Genomic DNA, 21,286 nt, shown 5'->3' on the forward strand with positions numbered 1-21,286 from the left:
GATAGTGAAGATGGTTGTAAATTAAAGCCGCTAAATGATTAAAATGGTGGACTTTGTTAAGTGAATTTTAATAAAAATTTTAAAACTAGGGGTGTGCCATGCACAAAAATCAACTCAAAATGGATCAAGGACCTGAACATGAGACAGGAAACTATCAACACCCTGGAGGAGAAAGCAGGAAACAACCTCCTTGACCTCCACCGCAGCAACTTCTTACTTGACACATCCCCAAAAGCAAGGGAATCAAGAGCAAAAATAAACTGTTGGGACCTCATCAAGATTAAAAGCTTCTGCACAGCCAAGGAAACAACCCAGAAAATTAATAGGCAACCAACGGAATGGGAAAAGATAGTTGCAAATGACATATCAGATAAAGGGTTAATATCCAGAATCTATAAGGAACTCACCAAAATACAAGCCCGAAAAACAAACAACCCAGTGAAGAAATGGGCAGAAGACATGAACAGACACTTCTCCAAAGAGGACATCCAGATGGCCAACAAACACATGAAACGATGCTCAGCATCCCTCCTCATCAGGGAAATACAAATCAAAACCACACTGAGATACCACCTCACGCCAGTCAGAGTGGCTAAAATGAGCAAATCAGAGAACTCTAGATGCTGGCGAGGATGTGGAGAAACGGGCACCCTCCTACACTGTTGGTGGGAATGAAAACTGGTACAGCCCCTCTGGAAAACAGTGTGGAGGTTCCTCAGGAAACTAACAATAGAACTCCCTTATGACCCAGCAATAGCACTGCTAGGAATTTACCCAAGGGATACAGAAATGCTGAGGCATAGGAGCACATGTACCCCAATGTTGATAGCAGCACTCTCCACAATAGCTAAAACAAGGAAAGAGCCTAAGTGTCCATCAACAGATGAATGGATCAAGAAGATGTGGTTTATCTATACCATGGAATACTACATGGCAATGAGAAACAATGAAATCTGGCCATGTGTAGCAACATGGATGGACCTTGAGGGTGTTATGCTGAGCGAAATAAGTCAGGCAGAGAAGGACAAATATCATATGTTTGCACGTATAGGAGGATTAGGAGGAACTTGACGGAGGAACAAGGGCGGAAATGGTGGGGGAAAGGGAGAGAGGCAAACCATGAGAGACTCTTGAATGCTGACAAAAACTGAGGACTGATGGATGTGGGGGGGAGGGGGGGATGGGCATGGAGGAGGGCACTTTGGGGATGAGCACTGAGTGTTATGTAGAAACTAATTTGACAATAAACTATTTGTAAAAAAAATAAAAATAAAAATAAAAATAAATAAAAATTAAAAATTTGTTTCTCAAAAATGAAAAAATAAATAAATAAATAAATAAAACTAGGGGTGTGCACATGTGTAACCATGTGTATACAAGCTCCTAGAGACACAGGGAAGAAGAGGACACCTGTGTTCATGGTCTGATAAAAAGCAAACCCATCTACTTGAGGCGACTCATGTGGGGCATAAAGTTTGGAGCGGGTGGCAGTCTCACTTCTTTGGTATTGTGTTTTTTCCCTCTGGGCAAAAGAACTATATTGTTTTTTCCTCTATTAAAATCAATCTTAGGATTCTTCTTTCTGTTCTCTTGAACTCTAAAAATACAGATATTCTAGCAGTTTGCTCTACTTCCCATTCTCACCCTCAATGCTCCTGACATAACATAAATCTAACCCACTTTAAGGGTAGGTACACTTAATGATTTTAATAAACATACAGTTGTGCAACTGTAATCTGTGCAATCACCCAAAAACCTTCCTGCTTCTTCACAATCAATCCCCACTTACATCACCAGGCAACTATTAATTTGTTGTTTCTACAGATTTCTTTTCTAGAAATTTATATAAATGGATATGTGGTCTTTCACATCTGGCTGTTTTTTTTCTTTCTTACTTAGCATAATGTTTTTGAGGGTCATTATTGTTAAAACAGCTTATCAAAAATCCACTCCTTCGTACTGAGGTCTATAGAGGTATTTTTATAGTAATGACAGCATGTAACAGGAAAAGGAAATAAACACATTGCTATTTTGAAAATTAAAACATATAAAAAATAGTAGGACTTTTAGGACCATTTCTACCTAAAGAAAAGACTATCAAGTCATACAGCATTATCAAAAATCACAAACTGAAAACGATAAGCAAATTTATCATGAAATTCTCTAGGGACATTTGTTTGTTTTATATTTTATTTGGAGAAAAAATGAAATAACCATACTGCTTTCTCTACTTTTAAGATAATCAGAGTAACCCAGATAAACAGATACATTTACAAGTTTTTTAAACGTTTCTACTGAGTACTTTGTTTTCTCATTTTTAAAATTCTTTTTGTGTCACTCGTGTTGAAAAGCTATTTAAATCATCTTAATGCCTAATTAATCTGCATGCTATCAGATTTAGTGGTAGTTTCAGAAATAAGCCAAATTTGGGGCGCCTGGGTGGCTTAGTCGGTTGAGCGTCCGACTTTCGCTTAGGTCATGATCTCGCAGTTCGTGGGTTCGAGCCCCGCGTCGGGCTCTGTGCTGACTGCCAGCTCAGAGCCTGGAGCCTGTTTCAGTCTGTGACTCCCTCTCTCTCTGACCCTCTCCTGCTCACGCTGTCTCTCTCTCTCTCTCCTAGAAATAAATAAAACATTAAAAAAAAAAAAAGAAATAAGCCAAATTTATATATGCAAGGTAAGCCTAATTAGTTAGGCTCACAAAAAAATGTAATATCCGATTTTCAGAACCTAATGTACTCAACAAAGTATTTGTGCTTTTAAATTAGGAGAACAGCTCTGTATTTAATTAGTCCTCATTTGAGTACGTAATCATTTTAATTTATTTGCACAAACAAAGGACACTGTGCTCCCATCAGCAGATAATGTTCTTCATTAACTAAAAAGTAGGAACTTTGTGCGCAAGGGTAGATGAAGCATTCCTAGCTGTGATGCAAAAATCCTAACTGCACACCACCAGATTTGATTCTTCAGTTTATGGTTACCTTTCTGAGACATACATTGGTTAATATAAAACACTTTTAAGTAAGTACTCGGCCTATCCCTAGAAATCAATAATTTCATGTTTAATGTTTTATTTTTCCTATTGCCCAGTTATGAGTATTCAATTATTAAAGAACAAAGAAGCTTATTGAAATTCAAGTGATAGTAATGCGTTAAAATTCAAACTTCAATAATTTGGATAGTGGTAGAGTTAAAAACCAATTATATCTTCACTGGTGGTGTAAAATATTAATAGCATTGACTGCACAGAGCAGGGAGAATAGATTTTTCTTAGGCTGTTTGAAAGTAACTACTGTATCCTTGACAAGCTAATGATAGATCATTCTTATCTACTATTCATAAAAGCACAGAATCTAATTCTTCCTTAGGGCATTCATAATAAACTCTGATATCTTGCTATTCCCATTACATTCCCCAAAACCTAAATACACCCTGAAAAGAAAAAAAGAATCTCTTGTTAACTACTGTAATTTTTTGAAAAGGTACTTATGTTTTTGCCTAATTCTAAATGTTTCATTCTTAATGTTCTTATTTGGACACAAGCATATCATTAGATAAAATTGCTTAGGAAAGGCTTCAAGCTTTCATTTCCAAATAAATGGCAATTTATAAAAATTGAGATCCTCTGGTAACCAGTAATTGGAATTTGACATGACATCACCAAATGAATCAGTGGATAGCTTGTGAGGATGTGAGCTTGGGTAGAAGCTTGGTCTAGCTAGCGTTGTGAAACCCAGTGCTGTTCTTTGGTATTCTTCCTGCTATATCTGTACCATTCTACATTTTCTGGAAAAAATTAGTAAATACTTTATGAAAGCTTACACACACACAGATGTTTATACATACACACATACCTCCCGCAGGGCACCTTGTCATTATGTGTGTGTGTGTGTGTGTGTGTGTATCCCTCCCCACAGGACAAGTTTAGCAAATTGTCTGAGTCATTACATCACCTCTGCTCTATATGATAACAGGTGGATCTCCAATGTGCTCTTGAATTCCCACAATTCTCCACAACTAGGTCACAGTACCCTAAAGGAGAAGATTTTAATTTCTACGGTTCTCCTTTTGCCCAAAGTTCTAAATTTTTCCATTTATATGGAAAAAAGTGTTTAATTTCAGAAAGGAAAGTCTTCTTTTTTCACAGGTAATGAATACTATCAAAATAATGCAAACTTTGAACTTCAGAGACAACTGTCCTTACATAACTGGATATATTTGAGTTGAGCAATGCCCATTAAGGTTACAAATAAACTTGCAAAATGTCAAATGTACAGTACTTAAATTCTACCTGAAATCATGTCATTAGATTTGTTTTAAAAAATTATCTTTGATTCGATGCTTATTATGTGAGAATAGAATTAGTATTTTAAGATTTATAGAATTTTGCACTATCTTTTTAACTGTATGTGGAGAAAGAACGCCTATTCCTACAAGCTTAGCTACACAGCTCCTGAAAGCACCCATTGGTAAACCTGGTAATATAACATGTATTAAAAGTCATAAAGTATACATTTATCCCATAAATACAAGCAATTATCTTTCCATGACATATATGCATGCATAAATAACACATAACACACTAGCTCCAGTGAGTGAACTTGCAGATCCATTTACAGTAAATTTATTACCCAGGAACAATCACTAAGTGAGCTTGAAGCTACAGTGAGGGTCTCTAGTATTTAAAGTTACATGTATGGTTTTGGTATAACATGGGCCCTAAAAGCAAGCTAGATGCCCTTCTTGGAACTTAACTCAGGAAACAGAAATCTACTACAATGCCAGAGAAAAAAGTTACTATATATAACTTTTTGAAACACAGTTTTCAGTTTTTAAAGTAGGCATAAATATGGCTACATATATTGTATTTTCAAGGGAGATTTTAGAAGGGAAATCTCACCAGGTGGCAAGCAAACTCTAGAACTAACCTCTTGCATTACATACAACTTCACTATAAAGCTGTTTTGACAGGATAACCATTATATATAAAATGGGTTTGCATGTAATCATTTTGGAGTTCTATAAGACAAATAACAATAGTCTCTCAATATTGATTTAAATTAAAAAGTATGATCTTGGGGGTGGAAGAGGCAAAAAATAAGAAAACAATTTGATCTACTTGGGGAATCTGGGTGAAGATTAATGGTCTAAGTCCAAACAACAGTGGGAAAACTTAATTCCCAAAGCATCTTTTCCATTGATCAGGAAGAAAAACTGGATATTCACAGAAGGCATTCATTATATCTGCCTTAACAAGTGTGTATTTACAAAATGAACTGAAAAAGGCAAAACAAATACTACCACAGATTACAATAAAAAGTATTCTAAAACACTTTGATATGTCTGAAAACCCAGCCCAAAGCTAATTAGTGAGAGTATTCCTCTAGAAGATTAAGTATGAAGAAAAACATATTTATGTGATTCCAGAGATCAGAAATCATGATCTTTCAGGACATGTTTTGTTATCTTAACCTCCTTTTACGACTGAAAACTAACTTTTAAAAAGAACCACTGACATCAGCTTGGTGTTTCTTTTTATTTGGTCTGAAGGTCTCCTTTTTTAAAAAAGGCAACATTTTCCTTCCCATAAGGCATCTTTCTCACAGCTATAAATGAGCTTGTCCAAAATCAGAGGCAGTTTTTTTCAGAAAAAGCCGAAGCTATATCAAAATACAAGATATAGCATTTTCTTACAGATTTTCTGGCAAGAGGGCACGACATGGGCCACATAAATTTAATACAAGGAAATAATGTTGTAACTCAAAGTAAACTGTTTTTCACTTAATCTCTTTTTTTACTGATTCTATGCTAAATGACTTCTATTCTTCAGGCTTAGAATAAATTAGGAAAACAAGTTAAAACCGGAACCCAGTTAAAGAAAATGCGACACCGAAAACAGCAAAAGTCAATTCAACACAGTTAAAACTGGGAAAATTTTAATTACTAAGCATCAAATGCACTTTACACTGATAACTGCAGTACTGAAATTGTGACATTTTAATCTTTTCCTCAAAAAAGGTTAGTGATTTTCTTTTTCCTAGGAAACATGGAGATCCGACTATGAACATTAATGCGGCCAGTCTAGGTCACCATGGTTGAGTTAATGCTAACCTCAGAAGTGCGCACATTTCCTGTCTACAATAAAGTAGACCGGGAACTTCTTGTCTTGTTGAATTTTAGCAAAAACTGCATGAGATAACTTAAAGGAATGTCAAATTTGCGAAGGGCAAACTCATAAACCTTTACATTGGGATCACTTTTTTGCTGCAAGTGCATCTAACTTGAGACTACAGGCAATTTTTCTTTCCTAATCCCTTAGAAAAATATTTCTGCACTAAGTCTTGTGTCTTCTTAACCAAGACTGGGTTGTTTTTAAGAAAAGATTATCAGCCCTGTGGTTAGTTTCCCACAGTTGATAAAAATCTATCAAAAACATCTTAATATAATTTGCAAGAAAAAATTTTGTTTTTCAAAGGCTGCAAAAAAGGAAAGAAACAGTACTTCTTATTCTTATTTGTATAAGCACAGACACTTAAAGCTAGTCATACTGCAGGTAAATCCAACATAGTCTTCAAAAGTTCTGTAAAAATGAACAAAAGATATATGTTTACGTCCACTGCTCCAAGAGTCAAACGTTAGGTCTGCACGAGAGTTGCACTGCAGTTCGCTGGTCCAGTAGGAGTTCAAAGTCCTTTTTGGCCCAATGGTGTCCACATGCCAGATAAATTCAGTTCAAAAAACGGAAATCAGGGCAAAGACTCCATATAACAGAGCACAAGGATATGCTACTAACAGTTGCTGTCCTTCCATGGCTAACGCAGAAATAAAGATTTTGGACGCAGAAAAACTACACCATCCAATAATTCCAGCAGTGAGAATGATTCCTACCATTCCTCTGTAACCGACAAGGAAAAACGGGGAGAGGGGAAAAAGGCAGTAGGTGAGATTATGTAATAATAATTATGTAATAATAATATTATGTAATAACCCGATTCTAAAGAAAAGCATCTTAAATCCACATTATACACACCTGCAGAAATGGCCAAGATTTTGTTTTCAAATGCTAAAATGATACACCTCACAGTAAATTCAATAATGTGGAATTCTTTACAGTCACATTCACTAATGTGATAAAAACCTCATTTATAATTACATTTTATGCGTGTCAGCAAAGCAGCCAGGTTTCTCAATGTTGGCATTACGGACATGCGGGATGGATGCACTTCTGTTGTGAAGGGCTGTTCCGAACACCGTTGGGCTGGTCAGCAGAGCCCCTGGCCTGCAGCCCATCTGCACCCCCCATACTGCGGCCAACACAATTACCTCCAGACACAGCCAAAAGCCTCCCAAGAGCCAAACTGCTCTGGTTAGAAAACAGTGCATTCAAAGAAAATCTGCTTTGTAAAATTCAAATCTAAGTGTACCAATCTCAACAAATGAAGAGTCAAAGTTTCTACACTGAGATCTGAAGCATGTTTATGCAAGGCAGAAACTCTGCGAGGCCATCATCTTGCCAAATCTCTAGTGTCAAACTGCTGCTATGCGCTGTTCTCTGAAATCCCTCCTTTAACTTTCCTCCTGCAACAAAGCCCCATCGCCGGCTGTGCCAGGCACTAGCCACATGGAGGAGCCTGGACTGCTGAGAAAGAATCTGCACACTGGCTGTGAGGAGAGAACTTATCACAGGAATTTAAACCTTTCTTTTTCACCAGACCTAAAACAGAATTTAACAAATTACACACTTAAAGCTGCTTACATAGACATCTGAGGACATGATAGGCTACTAACAGCCTCTCACCATAAAAACAAATGTTTCATTTTCACTTAAAAAGCTTCCAAATAAAGAACATGTGTTTTATTATTCAACACTTAGCATATGCCCAACATCTTTAAGAAACGAGATATGGTCTAAAAAATATCAGAGATGGAAAGTACACTTTTAACAACCTGATCTTTTCAGGCAATATTTAACAATCACTCCTGTTCAGTTTGTTTACTGACACTGCTAAGAAAACACAAAAGTAGTGACATTCTTTATCACAGATAAAAGCAGAGATGGTAATAAAAACTTTTTAAAATTTATTCTTAGTTTCAGTGTTTATCACTGAAATGCCTGTAGTATAGTCCTCATTCACAACAGGCACTATCTCATGTTCGATGAATTAGTGATTTATCTCAAACTGATGGTGAGGTATATCCTACTACAGAGAATTAGTCAATCCCCAAAATAAAGATCAGTACTTACTGCAAAGAAAAAACCACCGCAAAACTGGAAAGTAGGATCATGGGAAGAAGACAATATCCGAGGACACTTGCCACACAACCAAATGAAACACCTGTCATACTCATTAAGTTTAGTAAACAAAACATTCCTAGACATCCAATTGCACTGATCCCATATACATAGCCAAACTGGATTTTGCCAGCCTATGGGTAAAGAAAAGATTATGGGTTAAAGGGGGAAAAAAAAAGTTATATTTGGCTTTATTTCACCTAAAATACTACAGGTAGAAAATATTCAATTTGTGAGCATCAAAATCTGTGCAGGCATCTTTTTTTTTTTTTTTTTTTTTTTTTTACATTTATTTATTTTTGAGAGACAGAGTAAGACAGAGCACGAGCAGGGCAGGGACAGAGAGAAAGGGAGACACAGGATCCAAAGTAGGCTCCAGGCTCTGAGTTGTCAGCTCAGAGCCTGACACAGGGCTCACACTCACGAACCGTGACCTGAGCCAAAGTTGGAAGCTTAACTGACTAAACTACCAGGCACCCCCAGGCATCTATTCTTTATGCAGCATAGTAAAACATGGATGGGCTATTACACCTTCCTCAGGAAGTCTGAGGTACCTACTTCTCAATATACATACATTTGATTTTCATTTTCCAGGTAGTAGATCAACAATTCAGCAAACAGAGACACAAAATCATGCTACGATCATCTTTAAGAAATAGATTTCTAAAAAGAAATCTGTCTGATTTTAAGCAAATAAACTACAGACACAAGATGGAAAATCTCAGATAATAGCCAATATTCCCTGAAAGCAACAAATACCACCAAAATTGCCTCAAAGCAATTTATTCTCATAGGCAGATGAAATCATAATCATTTTAACAGCAGAACTAATTTCATCATTCACCTATACGGCTGTTAAAGAAGATAAGAGAAAGAAGTCAGGATAAGCAGGATACCAGGGTTTCATGGGGAAGGGAGGAAAAAAGAAAAATAATGACCAAGCAAGAAAAATATAATGGAAGATGTATTTTTCTTTCATTATTTTTCCAAATCACTGGTGGACTTACTCAGTCTTTTGATAAACAAACAAAACAAAACAAAACTAAACTAAATTATAAAAGACATTCCTCAACAGACTTAAGACAGTACTGTGTTAGGTGCGCCTGGGTGGCTCCGTCAGTTAAGTGTCTGACTCTCAATCTCAGATCAGGTCATGATTTCAGTTTGTGAGATGGAGCCCCGTGCTGGGATTCTTTCTCCACTCCCATCCCCCTCACAAGCGCACATGTTCTCTCTCTCTCAAAATAAATAAATAAACTTAAAAAAATATTTCCAAATATATTACATTTATTATCAATGGAGAAGCAATGAATGGGTATAAATTCAAGCAACTCAATATCATTCAAAACACATGAAAGATCTGATGTATAAACAGTTCTTGGCCATTAAAGAATGTTCTTTAATCTCATACTGAGAGTTCAAACTAACATCTTACCAGTAACAATGTGGCTCCAAAGGCAAGGCAAAAAACCATTGGCCCTGCCAAATCTGTCTCATTCATGATGCTGCCATCTGCTACTTTTAATGGATGTAACACTGTTAGTGTTTTTTGCCAGATGTGGTCAAAATTGATACCTAATTCTAAAGGAAGAGAAAATAAGAAAGCAATTAGGATTTGTGACATGCCTTTAATTTACTAGAATCTATGGTGGAGCAGGAGACAAAATGAAACACTCAGCAAGATGAGACATTATTTTGGGAAGCCCTCAACAACAGTCTTCCCTGAGTGTGGTGCTTACTTCACAAAAACCCGATTTCTGGTTTGGTGATGGACAAGTGTTTGGATGTGACAAAACAAGAGATTCTCAGCTACGACTGCATAACAAAGACTATATGGACAGGGGTTAAGCATAAGGCGTTCCTCACATGGGGCTTCAGGAATACCTGGAGATGCTATGAAATTGTATATAAAACTACGTTTCTATGCACAGGTGTGCATTTTTCTGAGAAGAGTGTTCATAGCTTTTATTAGACTTTCACAGGGTAATCAACCTCCCCGCCCCTAATTATTCAGAACTACTGCCTTATGGGTTTTGGAATACAATTTGAAAATCACCATATTTTTCAGTGATGTTACAAGTTTTGCCAGCTTCTTCCATGGAGAATAATAACTACCATGCTATTTCCTTTCATTTCTTCCAATGACAGAATTGAATCAATAATGTGAAGTAAAAGTCAATGCTCACATATTGATCTAATTATCACGTTATAAACATCTATTAAAAATGTGATCCCTTATGGCTCAATGTGGTTTCATATACATTCTATTCAAAATGGGTTACTTAGTAGAAAACTTTTTTTCTCTAATATTATTCTTCCAAAGGAAGGGAGAACTTCTCCAAATTAAGGTTTATTTTTACTAACCAGCTGGACACTACATAGTACTGTGCAACCCATCCTACCTTCTAGTAACGGTGGCTCATCCTCAAAGTTGTTTCCATAGAATGGCTGAGGTGTCGTCGGAGTATATGCCTGAGCTGGCTGGAAAATCTGCCCGCTGTATGGCTGTTGTGGCTGCATCATGTCCGGAGGGACAAATCGGCTTTGTTGTGAGTAGTCATAGCCAGCATATGGTCTGTAAATCAAAGTTCCATTTCTCAGAATGTCAACAGTGGACATCCCTGAGAGCATGACAGGAACCGTCACACACTTCCTAGGATAGCTACTGTGCCAGTTTGCATAAATAGTGTTGAAATGATTACTAAGAGTAATGTGATTCTCTCCAGTGGTATGCTGTCAGTGTTTTTTTTAAGAGGATCTTCCTGACAATGCCAACACTCACACAGTGCTTAAGAATTTTACAAACTATTGAAATTTTTAAAGCCTTGGGGGATCAACAAATGAAAACTAAAAAATCTTACTTATCGCCTTTCAGTAAGTGTATATCATAAAATATATACTATATATAATAAATTATATATAATATAATAAAATAAATTATATATAATAGAAAGATAGCTGAGGAATAAAACTTATACCTAAGACTATGAATTAAAACGTAACATGAGACTTTGTACTACAAGTTATATAATGTTCCATTGTGGTTTGAATCTCCATCGAATGTCAAATCATTCTTCTTTACTCTCTGTAGTGTGTTATTTTTTTGCAAGTGGGTAAATCTCTTTAAGAACAACCATCAATTTCAAACACAGAGTGAAAAAATTCAAGCCTCTTTCTCTGAAAGCTTTCTGAATATAACAGAACACTGTTAGTACATCTTGCATTTGAATAGCACTTTCAACTTTTCAAAGTAGGTAAACGCCTACTGTCTCATTTGATATGTGCTATAGTAAATCCTGCATTGTAGACAAAGGTTTTACCATGGCTATTTTAATGAAGAAAAAAACAAAACAGGGAACAGAAGGACATTGAAGAAGTATCTTTCAAAACTTGTTTCAACATGTTCTGGGGAAAAAATATGACCTACCTAGCAATGGGACTAATCTAAATACAAAGTAAGAAATATAGAAGTAAAATAATTACTTGAAAAGATATTTTTAAAAACAACTGAGAAGGCTTAAAGATGCTTTAATTACCTTTTAAAATTTTATACTTTCCTTTTAATAAATATAAAATCTAATGACTGCCATGAATATTATTTGAGATTTTAAAACTAAATCTAATTTTTAAATTAACTGAACGTCTTGATTAAAAGCAAATTCGGGGGCGCCTGGCTGGCTCAGTCAGTTAAGTGTCTGATTCTTGATTCTGGCTCAGGTCATGATCACATGCTTTGTGAGACTAAGCCCCACAACTGGCTCTTCTCTGAGACACCAGAGCCTGCTTGGGATTCTCTCTTCCTCTCTCTCTTTAAATAAATAAATAAGCATTTAAAAATAATAAAATAAAAGCAAATCCAAATAATGGCAAAATGGCAAAACCCTCTGGAAAGTCCAATGGGACGGAGACTCAAGATTTATTTACCACTCTAGTCCAACCCAAGCTTTAAAAAAATGTTATTTTTCTGGCTACATAGTAATACAGAATTCGACGAAGCATTATTTTTTTCAATTTCTAAAGTTTTATTTACTTATTTTCAGGGAAGGAGAGAGAGAGAGAGAGAGAGAAGAAAGAGAGCAAGCAAGAGAGTGAAAGCATGCATGAGCAAAGGAAGGGGAGAGGGAGAGAGAAAAATAGAATCCCAAGCAAGCTCTGTTCTGTCAGTGCAGAGCCAAACACGAGGCTTGAACTCACGTACTATGAGATCATGATCAAGAGTCGGGTGCTTAACTGACTGAGCCACCTGGGTGTCCCAAAGCATTATTTTAACAGCAAATGATAAAAACCAAAAACAGTTATCAGTAAATATACTATATAGGCATAAATTACTATGCACCCATTAAAAGGAATAAGGTACTTCAATGTGTACTAATAAGGAATGATAATCAAAAAATATTTAGTGGACAGAAACAAAAAACACCCAACGTTCAGAATAGTATATACCTTATATACCCACTATGATTGTACTTCTTAGAATACATCTGTATCTATATATTTGAATGTGTATTTTATACACATATACTTACATTACATATAATTATATAGGTTTGAGTATAATGTAACATTTAATATAACACATATAATTATATAGGTAAAGGAACCTGGAAGCAAAGGGAAGTGGAAGACTTAATTTTCACATTAAAAACTTTTATCAAAATTCATTCATTCTAACATATGTTATAAGTAACATACAGGTACATATTAGCTACTAAAAATTTACAAAAATACAAATAACCTATTTGAATGTCACTTTGGTTTTTTTAAATGTTTTTGTTTTGTTTTTTTTAATGTTTTTATTTATTTCTGACAGAGAGAGACAGCATGAGCAGGGGAGGGTCAGTGATAGAGAGAGACACAGAATCTGAAACAGACTCCAGGATCTGAGCTGTTAGCACAGAGCCCGACATGGGGCTCGAACCCACGAAACATGAGATCATGACCTGAGCCAAAGTCAGATGCTCAACCAACTGAGCCACCCAGCCACCCCTGAATGTCACTTTGTAAAGCACAGTTGTAAATGTTTAGTGTGAATTATATCATATTACCTCACTACAACTTTAGGAAGTTGCTTTTAACATCTTTCCCATTATAAAGATGTAGAAGCTAATACTTAGGCTAAAATGATTTGTGTATGGTGGTGCCAAGATTTCAAACTAGACTTTTTGACTCCAGGGACCAACTCTTAACAATTATAATAAAAATCACCCCCAAATCCTACTTTATAGAGATAGCTATATCCTTTTTCCATATATGCCTTTCCCCATTCTAGTATGAAATATGTTGGTTTCTACTTACTTAAACATACACACACTTATCCCACAGGATTAGCTGGTTGAAGTAAACTAGGAGAAGAATTCACATTTTCTGATTTAGTAAAATATGCTATGTTGATCTCTGTTAAAATGTATCATAAATCTAACATGGAGTTTATAAAACAACTAGAAAAGCTCCATATGGAGGCTCAGACAATCTGCATCAACAGGATGGATTTTATTCTCTTTTTCACAGAAAGAGAGAATATGAGTGTGTATGCAACAGAAAAAAACAAAAAGAATAGTATAGACCAGTTGTTCTCAAATTCTTTGTTCTTAGGATCCCCTTTTACTATAAAAATTTATTACTAGGAAACCCAAAGATTTTTTATTTCTGTGGGCTGTATCTGTCAATATTTATCATATTAGAAATTAAAAGTGAGAAATGTTCAAAATGTTTAATGGGGCTCCTGGGTGTCTCAGTAGGTTAAGCATGTGACTTTGGCTCAGGTCATGATCTCACTGTTCATAAGTTTAAGCCCCGTGTCGGGCTCTGTGCTGACAGCTCAGAAAACAGAGCCGGCTTTGGATTCTGTGTCTCCTCTCTCTCTGCCCCTACCCCACTTGCACACTTTCTCTTTCAAAAACAAACATTAAAAAAAACCTAAATATTCATTCAGAGTCACAATAAATCCATTCTATGTTGGCATAAATTTTTAATGAAAGAATAACTTTAAAAAACTATTGAGAAAAGTGGCACTGTATTATATTTTTGACAATCTCATTCATGTCTAGTTTAACAACAGCTAAAAATTCTTATATCTGTTTCTGTATTCCGTTTGTGGTGATATATTGCCTTAGTTGAAGTATCTGAAAAAAAATCTAGTCAGGCAGACTAGTTGGAAAATTATTTAACCTTTTGAGATTATTATCATGAATGTTCTTTTCATATCGAAACCCAAAAAATCGTAGTGTTTTAAATTTAAATTGCAACACAGAAGACGGAACAACAATAAACGTTTTAAGTTTGAGAAATAAAGAGTGTGCGCGTATGCACACAACACACACACACACACACACACATGTGCGTGCACATGCAGAGGAGAAGCAGAGAGAGAATCCCAAGCAGGCTCCACATTATCAGCACAAAGCCCAAGTTAGGGTTTGAACTCAGAAACTGTGAGATCATGACCTGACCCAAAATCAAGAGTCGGATGCCCAAATGAGCCACGAGGTGCCTCACTAATAACTTTTTATACTGTCCCAGAATACAGTGATGTGCTTTGCGCTTTGAATGGATCCTTTCTTTACTCACGTATGATTCTGTATCTTTACTCACGTATGATTCTGTAACATTCACTGTTGACTTAGAAAATATTAGTGAGTTATACATATCTCCCAAATACTGACATATTTAATATAAAAACATATATATGAAGGATAAATATAAGAAAATCACATTTGTTAATATGACCAGTGATTTCATCAGAAAAATGGTTACTACTAGGAAACTGACAGTTATGGACAGTTTTCCCAAATCTTCATTTTTACCTGAAAACTAGAATTTAATCACTGGCTACACATACTGCCAGTTTTATTTCTTGAAGTAATAGGCTCAACTATTTCATCCTCAGGAAAATATATGCCCAGTACTCAAGTTTAAATAACCATAGTTTGTCAGATGTTCTTTCCAGTAAAAATAGTTTTCATGAAAAAGCAGCTGATTCAACCTGCGATTCAAATTGCACAGGGCCTTTTCTTAGCGATAATGACTGTGCTCCAGTAAAGACCAGAAGGACTATTTCCCATTTGTCATGCAGAGTATATTACTATGTGTGTACTAAAAGGTCAGGATTTAATAACACAGTAAGTTTTACTGCTTCATCAAGGGCATCCTTAAATAAAAGTGGCTCCCCTAGCATCCCAGCAAGTATGTGGCAATGAGAAATATAATGATACCCAGAATAATTTGATGCCCTTGTCTTGATTCACATTCAGGTACTAGCACTTTTATCAATCACTATTTTTACAACAGTACAAATGTCAACATACCTAAAAAGGTATATAATGTCTCAGTACTGTTATAAGAATAGTCTTGAGCTTAAAGACTCCCTGGAAGGACTCAAGAACCCTCTGGCGTATGCAGGCCACACTTCAGAATGGCTGACATAAGACTCATAAATGTCACGTAAGGAAGAGAAATAGCCCCCAAGAAAATGATCACTTCAAAAGCGGTGTCTTCATTCCTTCTTCAAGATGTAAGATGAGAAAGACAACGCCACGGAATTTTACTATTTTCCTCTTCTGGTAGGACCTGGTCAGGAAAATTCCTGATTTGCTCCTGCTGGCTTTAAACGAGAACATAGTATGATAGATACGATCTGTATTGACTAAGTGCACACTGTATTCCATAAATGTCTTTATCAGTTAAGTCAAAAAAGAAAAAAATACTAGCTTTAAATACTTTAAAAATATGTAATTGGTATTTTATAGGTATATCTGACATACAACGTGGAACGTGTCCAACATGACAGTCATAAAACTCAACAGATTATGATCAAAGGGTCTTTAACTTTTTGTTGTTGTTTTATGAATATATAAATGATACTTATAAATGAAACCCAATTATTACTGCTAATACATTAAGCTTTCTGTTTTCCTAGGCTTCATCTATAAACCCCTATTTGTAAACTGCAATAGTGGGCATATAAGCACCAGGAAAAAAACTTCCTTACACTGAAGCAATGCTTACTAGTACATGATGTGGTTGTAATGGAGTTGAGAAGTATTAGCAACAGAATATGTAAACCATCTCCCTGAAGAAAACTGAACTGAGCTGATGCTAACTGGGATGAAAAGATAAGTCACACCTTTAAGGAATCAAGCAGGGACAGGGCAGGAAAAAAAGGCAGAGATAAATACACCTAGGAGGTTGTAATCTAAATGTCACAGTTCTGCTGAAGCCAAACATCATTTACTTAAAGAGGCCCACATACAGAGACGAGTTTTCCAAAGCCCTGTGGCTGCACTCTGGCTAGTCCTTCATTCATTTCCCTCTTATACACAAATTAAAGAAAAAAACAACACAAAACAAAAAACGCATTCTTAACTAAATAAATGAATGGATATTTCTCAGCACGATTTTTCCAATTCTGCCCAGTTAATTGATCAATACAAGACAAATCCCCAACACTTTATAACTGAGAATTTAACAAAAATGAAAAAAGCGATTCAGATAGTGTTTTTTACATGCTCACTCCCACTGTTCAATGTGTTAGGATTTAGGGGGTAAAAAAAGCCTTAGAATATATCAAATTAGGCAAATTCAAGGGATCAACGGGTTGTAAAAAGTATAGTTTATCCAAGACAAACCATACTGAGGGCTGAATTAGGTTTCTGGTTTGCTTTTTAAATTCTTGTGCACTTCCATTCAGATTTATTAATTCATGTTTCTCTCAAATTGACTTGATATATAACCTGTCTGACCCTAATCCTGGAAGAAACTTTGTGAGGTTGTTCATTCAGGGTCTACAGAGGAACATCAGACGGCACACAAAGTACGTGCAGTATTTATGCAGCCATGTCAATGCATGCATTTATCGCTCAAAACAGGTCCATTCATTTCTACACGATTCCTGAAGGAGTCCTGGACTATCTAAACAAGGTATAGTTAATGACTGATGGGATCGCCTTCAAAGGCTTCAGAAACTAAGAACACGATGTGCTACAGATTGGCAGAAAACCTCAGCTAATGTATTTCTGCCACTAACACCTGAAACTATGAAAAAATCAGGGTGTTTTGTTTTGTTTTGTTCTTAACAGTTCGGGGCTGAAAGGTTTTGAGATCCGTCTTCAGTCTGCCACCGGCAACTTGTGTGTACTGGCCACAAGGTTTTGTAAGAGTAATAAAAATGATTATCGCTTGCTATATGAAATCACCTGATGACTCATAACAGGCAGGTTACACTGCTGCACAGTGTCAGAAAGCACAGTGAATTCACATTGATAAGATCTGAATTTGGACTGATTTAACTTCTAACCTAGCCACTACAAGATTTAAAATTTTTTTCAATGTTCTGTTTTTGTTTTCCTGAAAGAGAGAGACAGCAGTGAGCAGGGGAGGGTCAGAGAGAGAGGGAGACACAGAATCTGAAAGTGACTCCAGGCTCTCAGCTGGCTGTCAGCACAGAGCCCGATGCAGGGCTCGAACCCACAATCTCATGGCTGTGAGATCATGACCTGAGCCGAAGCTGGACGCTCAACCGACTGAGCCACGCAGATGCCCCCATGATTTTAAATTTTTAACTCGTTCTCTGGACTGAAGAGCCCAGGTGTCTCTAGGTCCTTGAAGCTCCTATCCATATCTTAAATGATATAGAAATACTATTAGTAGGAATCAGCTCTAACAATCTACTTTTGCACTCAGGGCACAATCCAAGATTTTGCAGACGGTACCAAACTCTAACTAGGGCAATCCCTTCAAACTGAAACCAGGGTCAGGAAGAGTATGAAAAATCAGGTTCCTGTCAAGGGCATGTTGACACATTCAGTTTTAGGCAGTACCAAATATTCAGGATACATGCTTTCACTTTAATCTTGACTAAATAAATGGTCAAAGTTGACAGGTTACTTGTTATAAGGTCCTCCGCTTCCTCCATAATCATACGACTGCTGTGGCTGGTCATCGATGCTGTAACTTGTCTGGTAGAAACCCGTATTTAAGTTATCAAAGCCTGACATTGCAAATGATCTGCAAGAGAAGAATGGCAAATACTGTTTATACGCAAGGTGCTACTGAATTCGTTTCCCTACTAAGCAAAAAGCCTCAGTAGGCATCAAATTATTTCCTCTGGAATTTGGGGGAACAGCATTTGGACGATAGGCTTGGGTGACAGTTACATAGGAAACGTCTAATCTTGAAATCAAGAGCTGGGATGGCACTTCCATTTCAAGGAGCCGACGTGCCCCGGCTCCAGGTCATTCAATTGTTACTATTACAATTGTCATTATAATTAAGGGAAGGAGGGTCGTGGGAGAACTGGTTCCTTGGAGGTCTAAAAACAACAAAGACGATTCCTACCCTCGGGGCAGAGCTTTGACCCTGACAACTGCAACTGCCTCCTTGCAAAATAAGGCCTGAGCCGGCCGCGACGGTGTAGACCCCTAAAAAGCCACGCCTGAACTACAGGGGCCGCGTCAAGGCAAGGACCTGAAGGGGAACGAGGGTCTGAGCGAAAGGACCGGAACGCTGGCTGCGCCGAAGGACGGCAACTAGCCGCGCCGCCCATGCCTGGGGAGAATCCGAACACCGTGCCGCAAGCCGGAGACACTCACCAAGCGCAGAAGCAGGGGTAGCGGCGTCAGCAGCTCCGGCAACCCCCGAAACCCCCAAACACAGATGAAGACCCAGTACTTGCTCAGTTGCTACGTGTCACAGGGCCAAAGAACTGCTTCCGGGGCACGCTTCTCGCGCAGGCGTGTTGGCCGACTTCGCCCGCCCTCTTGGGTCGGGAATGGGGCGGGCCGGGGAAGGAGAAATCTGATACGGAGCATGCGCGATGTCCACTAATTCGTCTAGTTGCGGGCCAATGAGAAGAAGGGAAATAGTTCCCGTAACCTGGGTAGCGAGAGAGGCAGAAAAGCGCAGGCGCAGAAATTTGTTTGTTACTGCAGGAACAATTTCTCAATAGGTCGGATACGTGCTGGAGGATGTGCAAGTGCTGGTATATCGAGCGGACAGAGCCGGTCTCCTGTCCACAAACCACAGAACGCCGGTCTCTCTGGACTTATGTGATTCAAACGGTGTTACAGAGTTTAGGTGTATTATTTAATCCTTACAACCTAATGAGATGATTACACTATTACTGTACTTTTGTAAGTGAGGCTGTTTAATGTTCATTTAGTAACACTGAATGCACTGTTGCACGACACCCCCACCTAACTGTGCTAGCTGCTGGAGATCCTAAAATGAATGTGAGCTAAATGGTACTGCTCACCTGAGATTGGTTGGGGTGGGGCTATGAAACAAAAAGGTAAAATTGTTACTAGTATTCTGAAGTGATCTATAGTTCCTTGGTAGAGCGTAGTATTCATCTGGGACGGAAATTCTGGAAAGCCACTTTGAGAAGGGAATGATCAAAACAGTGAATAGGAGTTAAAGAAAAGGGAAAAGAGGGGAACAGAAGAGCATGAATATTTCAGGCAGTGAGAATAGTGTGTGCAAGGTTAAGGATTAAGGAAAACATGGTGTGAGGAAAGGGGTGACCTTTGCACTATTAACATTTTAATCTAAATGATTCTTGTGGAGCAGAGGGGGGCAAGGGATGCTGCCTGTGCACTGCTGAATGTTTGGCAACATCCCTGAACTTTATCAGTTACATGCGAATAGTGCAACTCTCATGCCCTCTGCCACCTTGTGACAACTAAAAGTGTCTCTTGGATAACATCAGAGTTTGGAAATCCCTGGTCTAAATAAAGCCAGGATGATTGGAGACGCAAATGAGGGAAAACACATAGGAGTTGAAGCTGCAGCTACAAGCCAGGACCAGGGATAGAGTGTCTTGTGGGATTCTGCAGAACCACTGAGGATCATCAACTGAAGAGTGGCTTAATTAGATTCTTTTCTTTTGATTGCTTGGGCTTCTGTGTGAAATCTGTTTCTGTAAGTGCAGGAATCCTAACTCCAAATGCTATGGTGTTAACCAGTGAGCAGAACTGTCTTCAGAGCTTATAGTATTAAAATTTATACTACAGGCCCTTGCAGTGTATGCTGGCCCCCAAACCCCATGGCCTTTACAAAAGAAACCAGGCCTTTGCTCTGGGACCAGTTACCAAAGGAATAATACAGTCTCACTAGTTAAAAGGTTTTTTTCAACATACACACTATATTGAAACAAAAACAAACAAAAAAGCTCCACACACCCCTCCAAACGAAAGAATAGGAAAAGGACGTAACTGAAAAATCAAGGAACATACTCTTGAGCTGAATGGGCAGCTACTTTTGAAATATCAGGAAGTTTCTGAAATAGCTCATCAAAGTTTTTAATTTACCAACTTTTATAAATAACTTTCTAATCTACTGATGTAGGTACCATCTGTACAACTCTTGGAAGAATGACCTAATATTCTGGAGACAGCCACATTTGTCCCATTTTATGCCTGTTTTTCCAGCATTTGTCCCATTTTATGCCTGTTTTTCCAGCATAATTATTAATATTGTCCCCGTCTTGTATCAAAAATATCCCAGTTTGGTTGATAAAGTATATGGTTATACTCTCTAAGCTATATTATCTATGAAGCTGAGTTTCTGGTTATCAACAGTATGCAATAATCTATTATTTCATCTACTTAATGTTCTTATGGTTGAAAGAAAATCCTAGCCTCCTTTGTTTCTTCTGGTGTTTCCATTTCTTCCTATCCAAAGGAGATATTACTCTCAAATTTAAATAAAACATAAGAATATGAGCATTCAATATTACCTTCTTAGGCATGAATTGTTACATATAGATGTTATTCCAATTCTGCTTCTATCTGTAATAGCAATGACCATATTTACTGGATTTTCTTCCTTCTCTCACCCTTGCCCCAATTGATAAGACAAGCAAAAAAGTTGTTACATGATTAAATCTTCTACATTGTTTGTTTGACTTTGAAGTATAAACCAAGATATCCTGCAGAAACCCCTTGGGGATTTTGAGAGTAGCAGTCGGTTTTGTGTCTAGTCAGGTAGACTTTTCTTT

General features: G+C 37.3%; 1 protein-coding gene across 1 annotated transcript; it reads right to left on the reverse strand.

Annotated features, from left to right (window-relative positions):
- Positions 1–4,598: 4,598 nt before the first annotated feature.
- Positions 4,599–19,013, reverse strand: YIPF5 (Yip1 domain family member 5). Its single transcript, XM_039236195.1, has 6 exons — positions 18,882–19,013; positions 18,178–18,297; positions 10,698–10,870; positions 9,731–9,876; positions 8,248–8,429; positions 4,599–6,897 (listed from the first exon to the last, which is right to left on the reverse strand). Exons 2-6 carry the CDS (start codon positions 18,285–18,287, stop codon positions 6,735–6,737), a joined length of 774 nt encoding a protein of 257 aa, XP_039092126.1. The 5' UTR covers positions 18,288–18,297; positions 18,882–19,013; the 3' UTR covers positions 4,599–6,734.
- Positions 19,014–21,286: the final 2,273 nt, after the last annotated feature.

Source organism: Hyaena hyaena, unplaced genomic scaffold (genome assembly GCF_003009895.1).
Source record: "Hyaena hyaena isolate Hyena2069 unplaced genomic scaffold, ASM300989v1 scaffold_107, whole genome shotgun sequence".
In the NCBI taxonomy this organism is placed as follows: domain Eukaryota; kingdom Metazoa; phylum Chordata; class Mammalia; order Carnivora; family Hyaenidae; genus Hyaena; species Hyaena hyaena.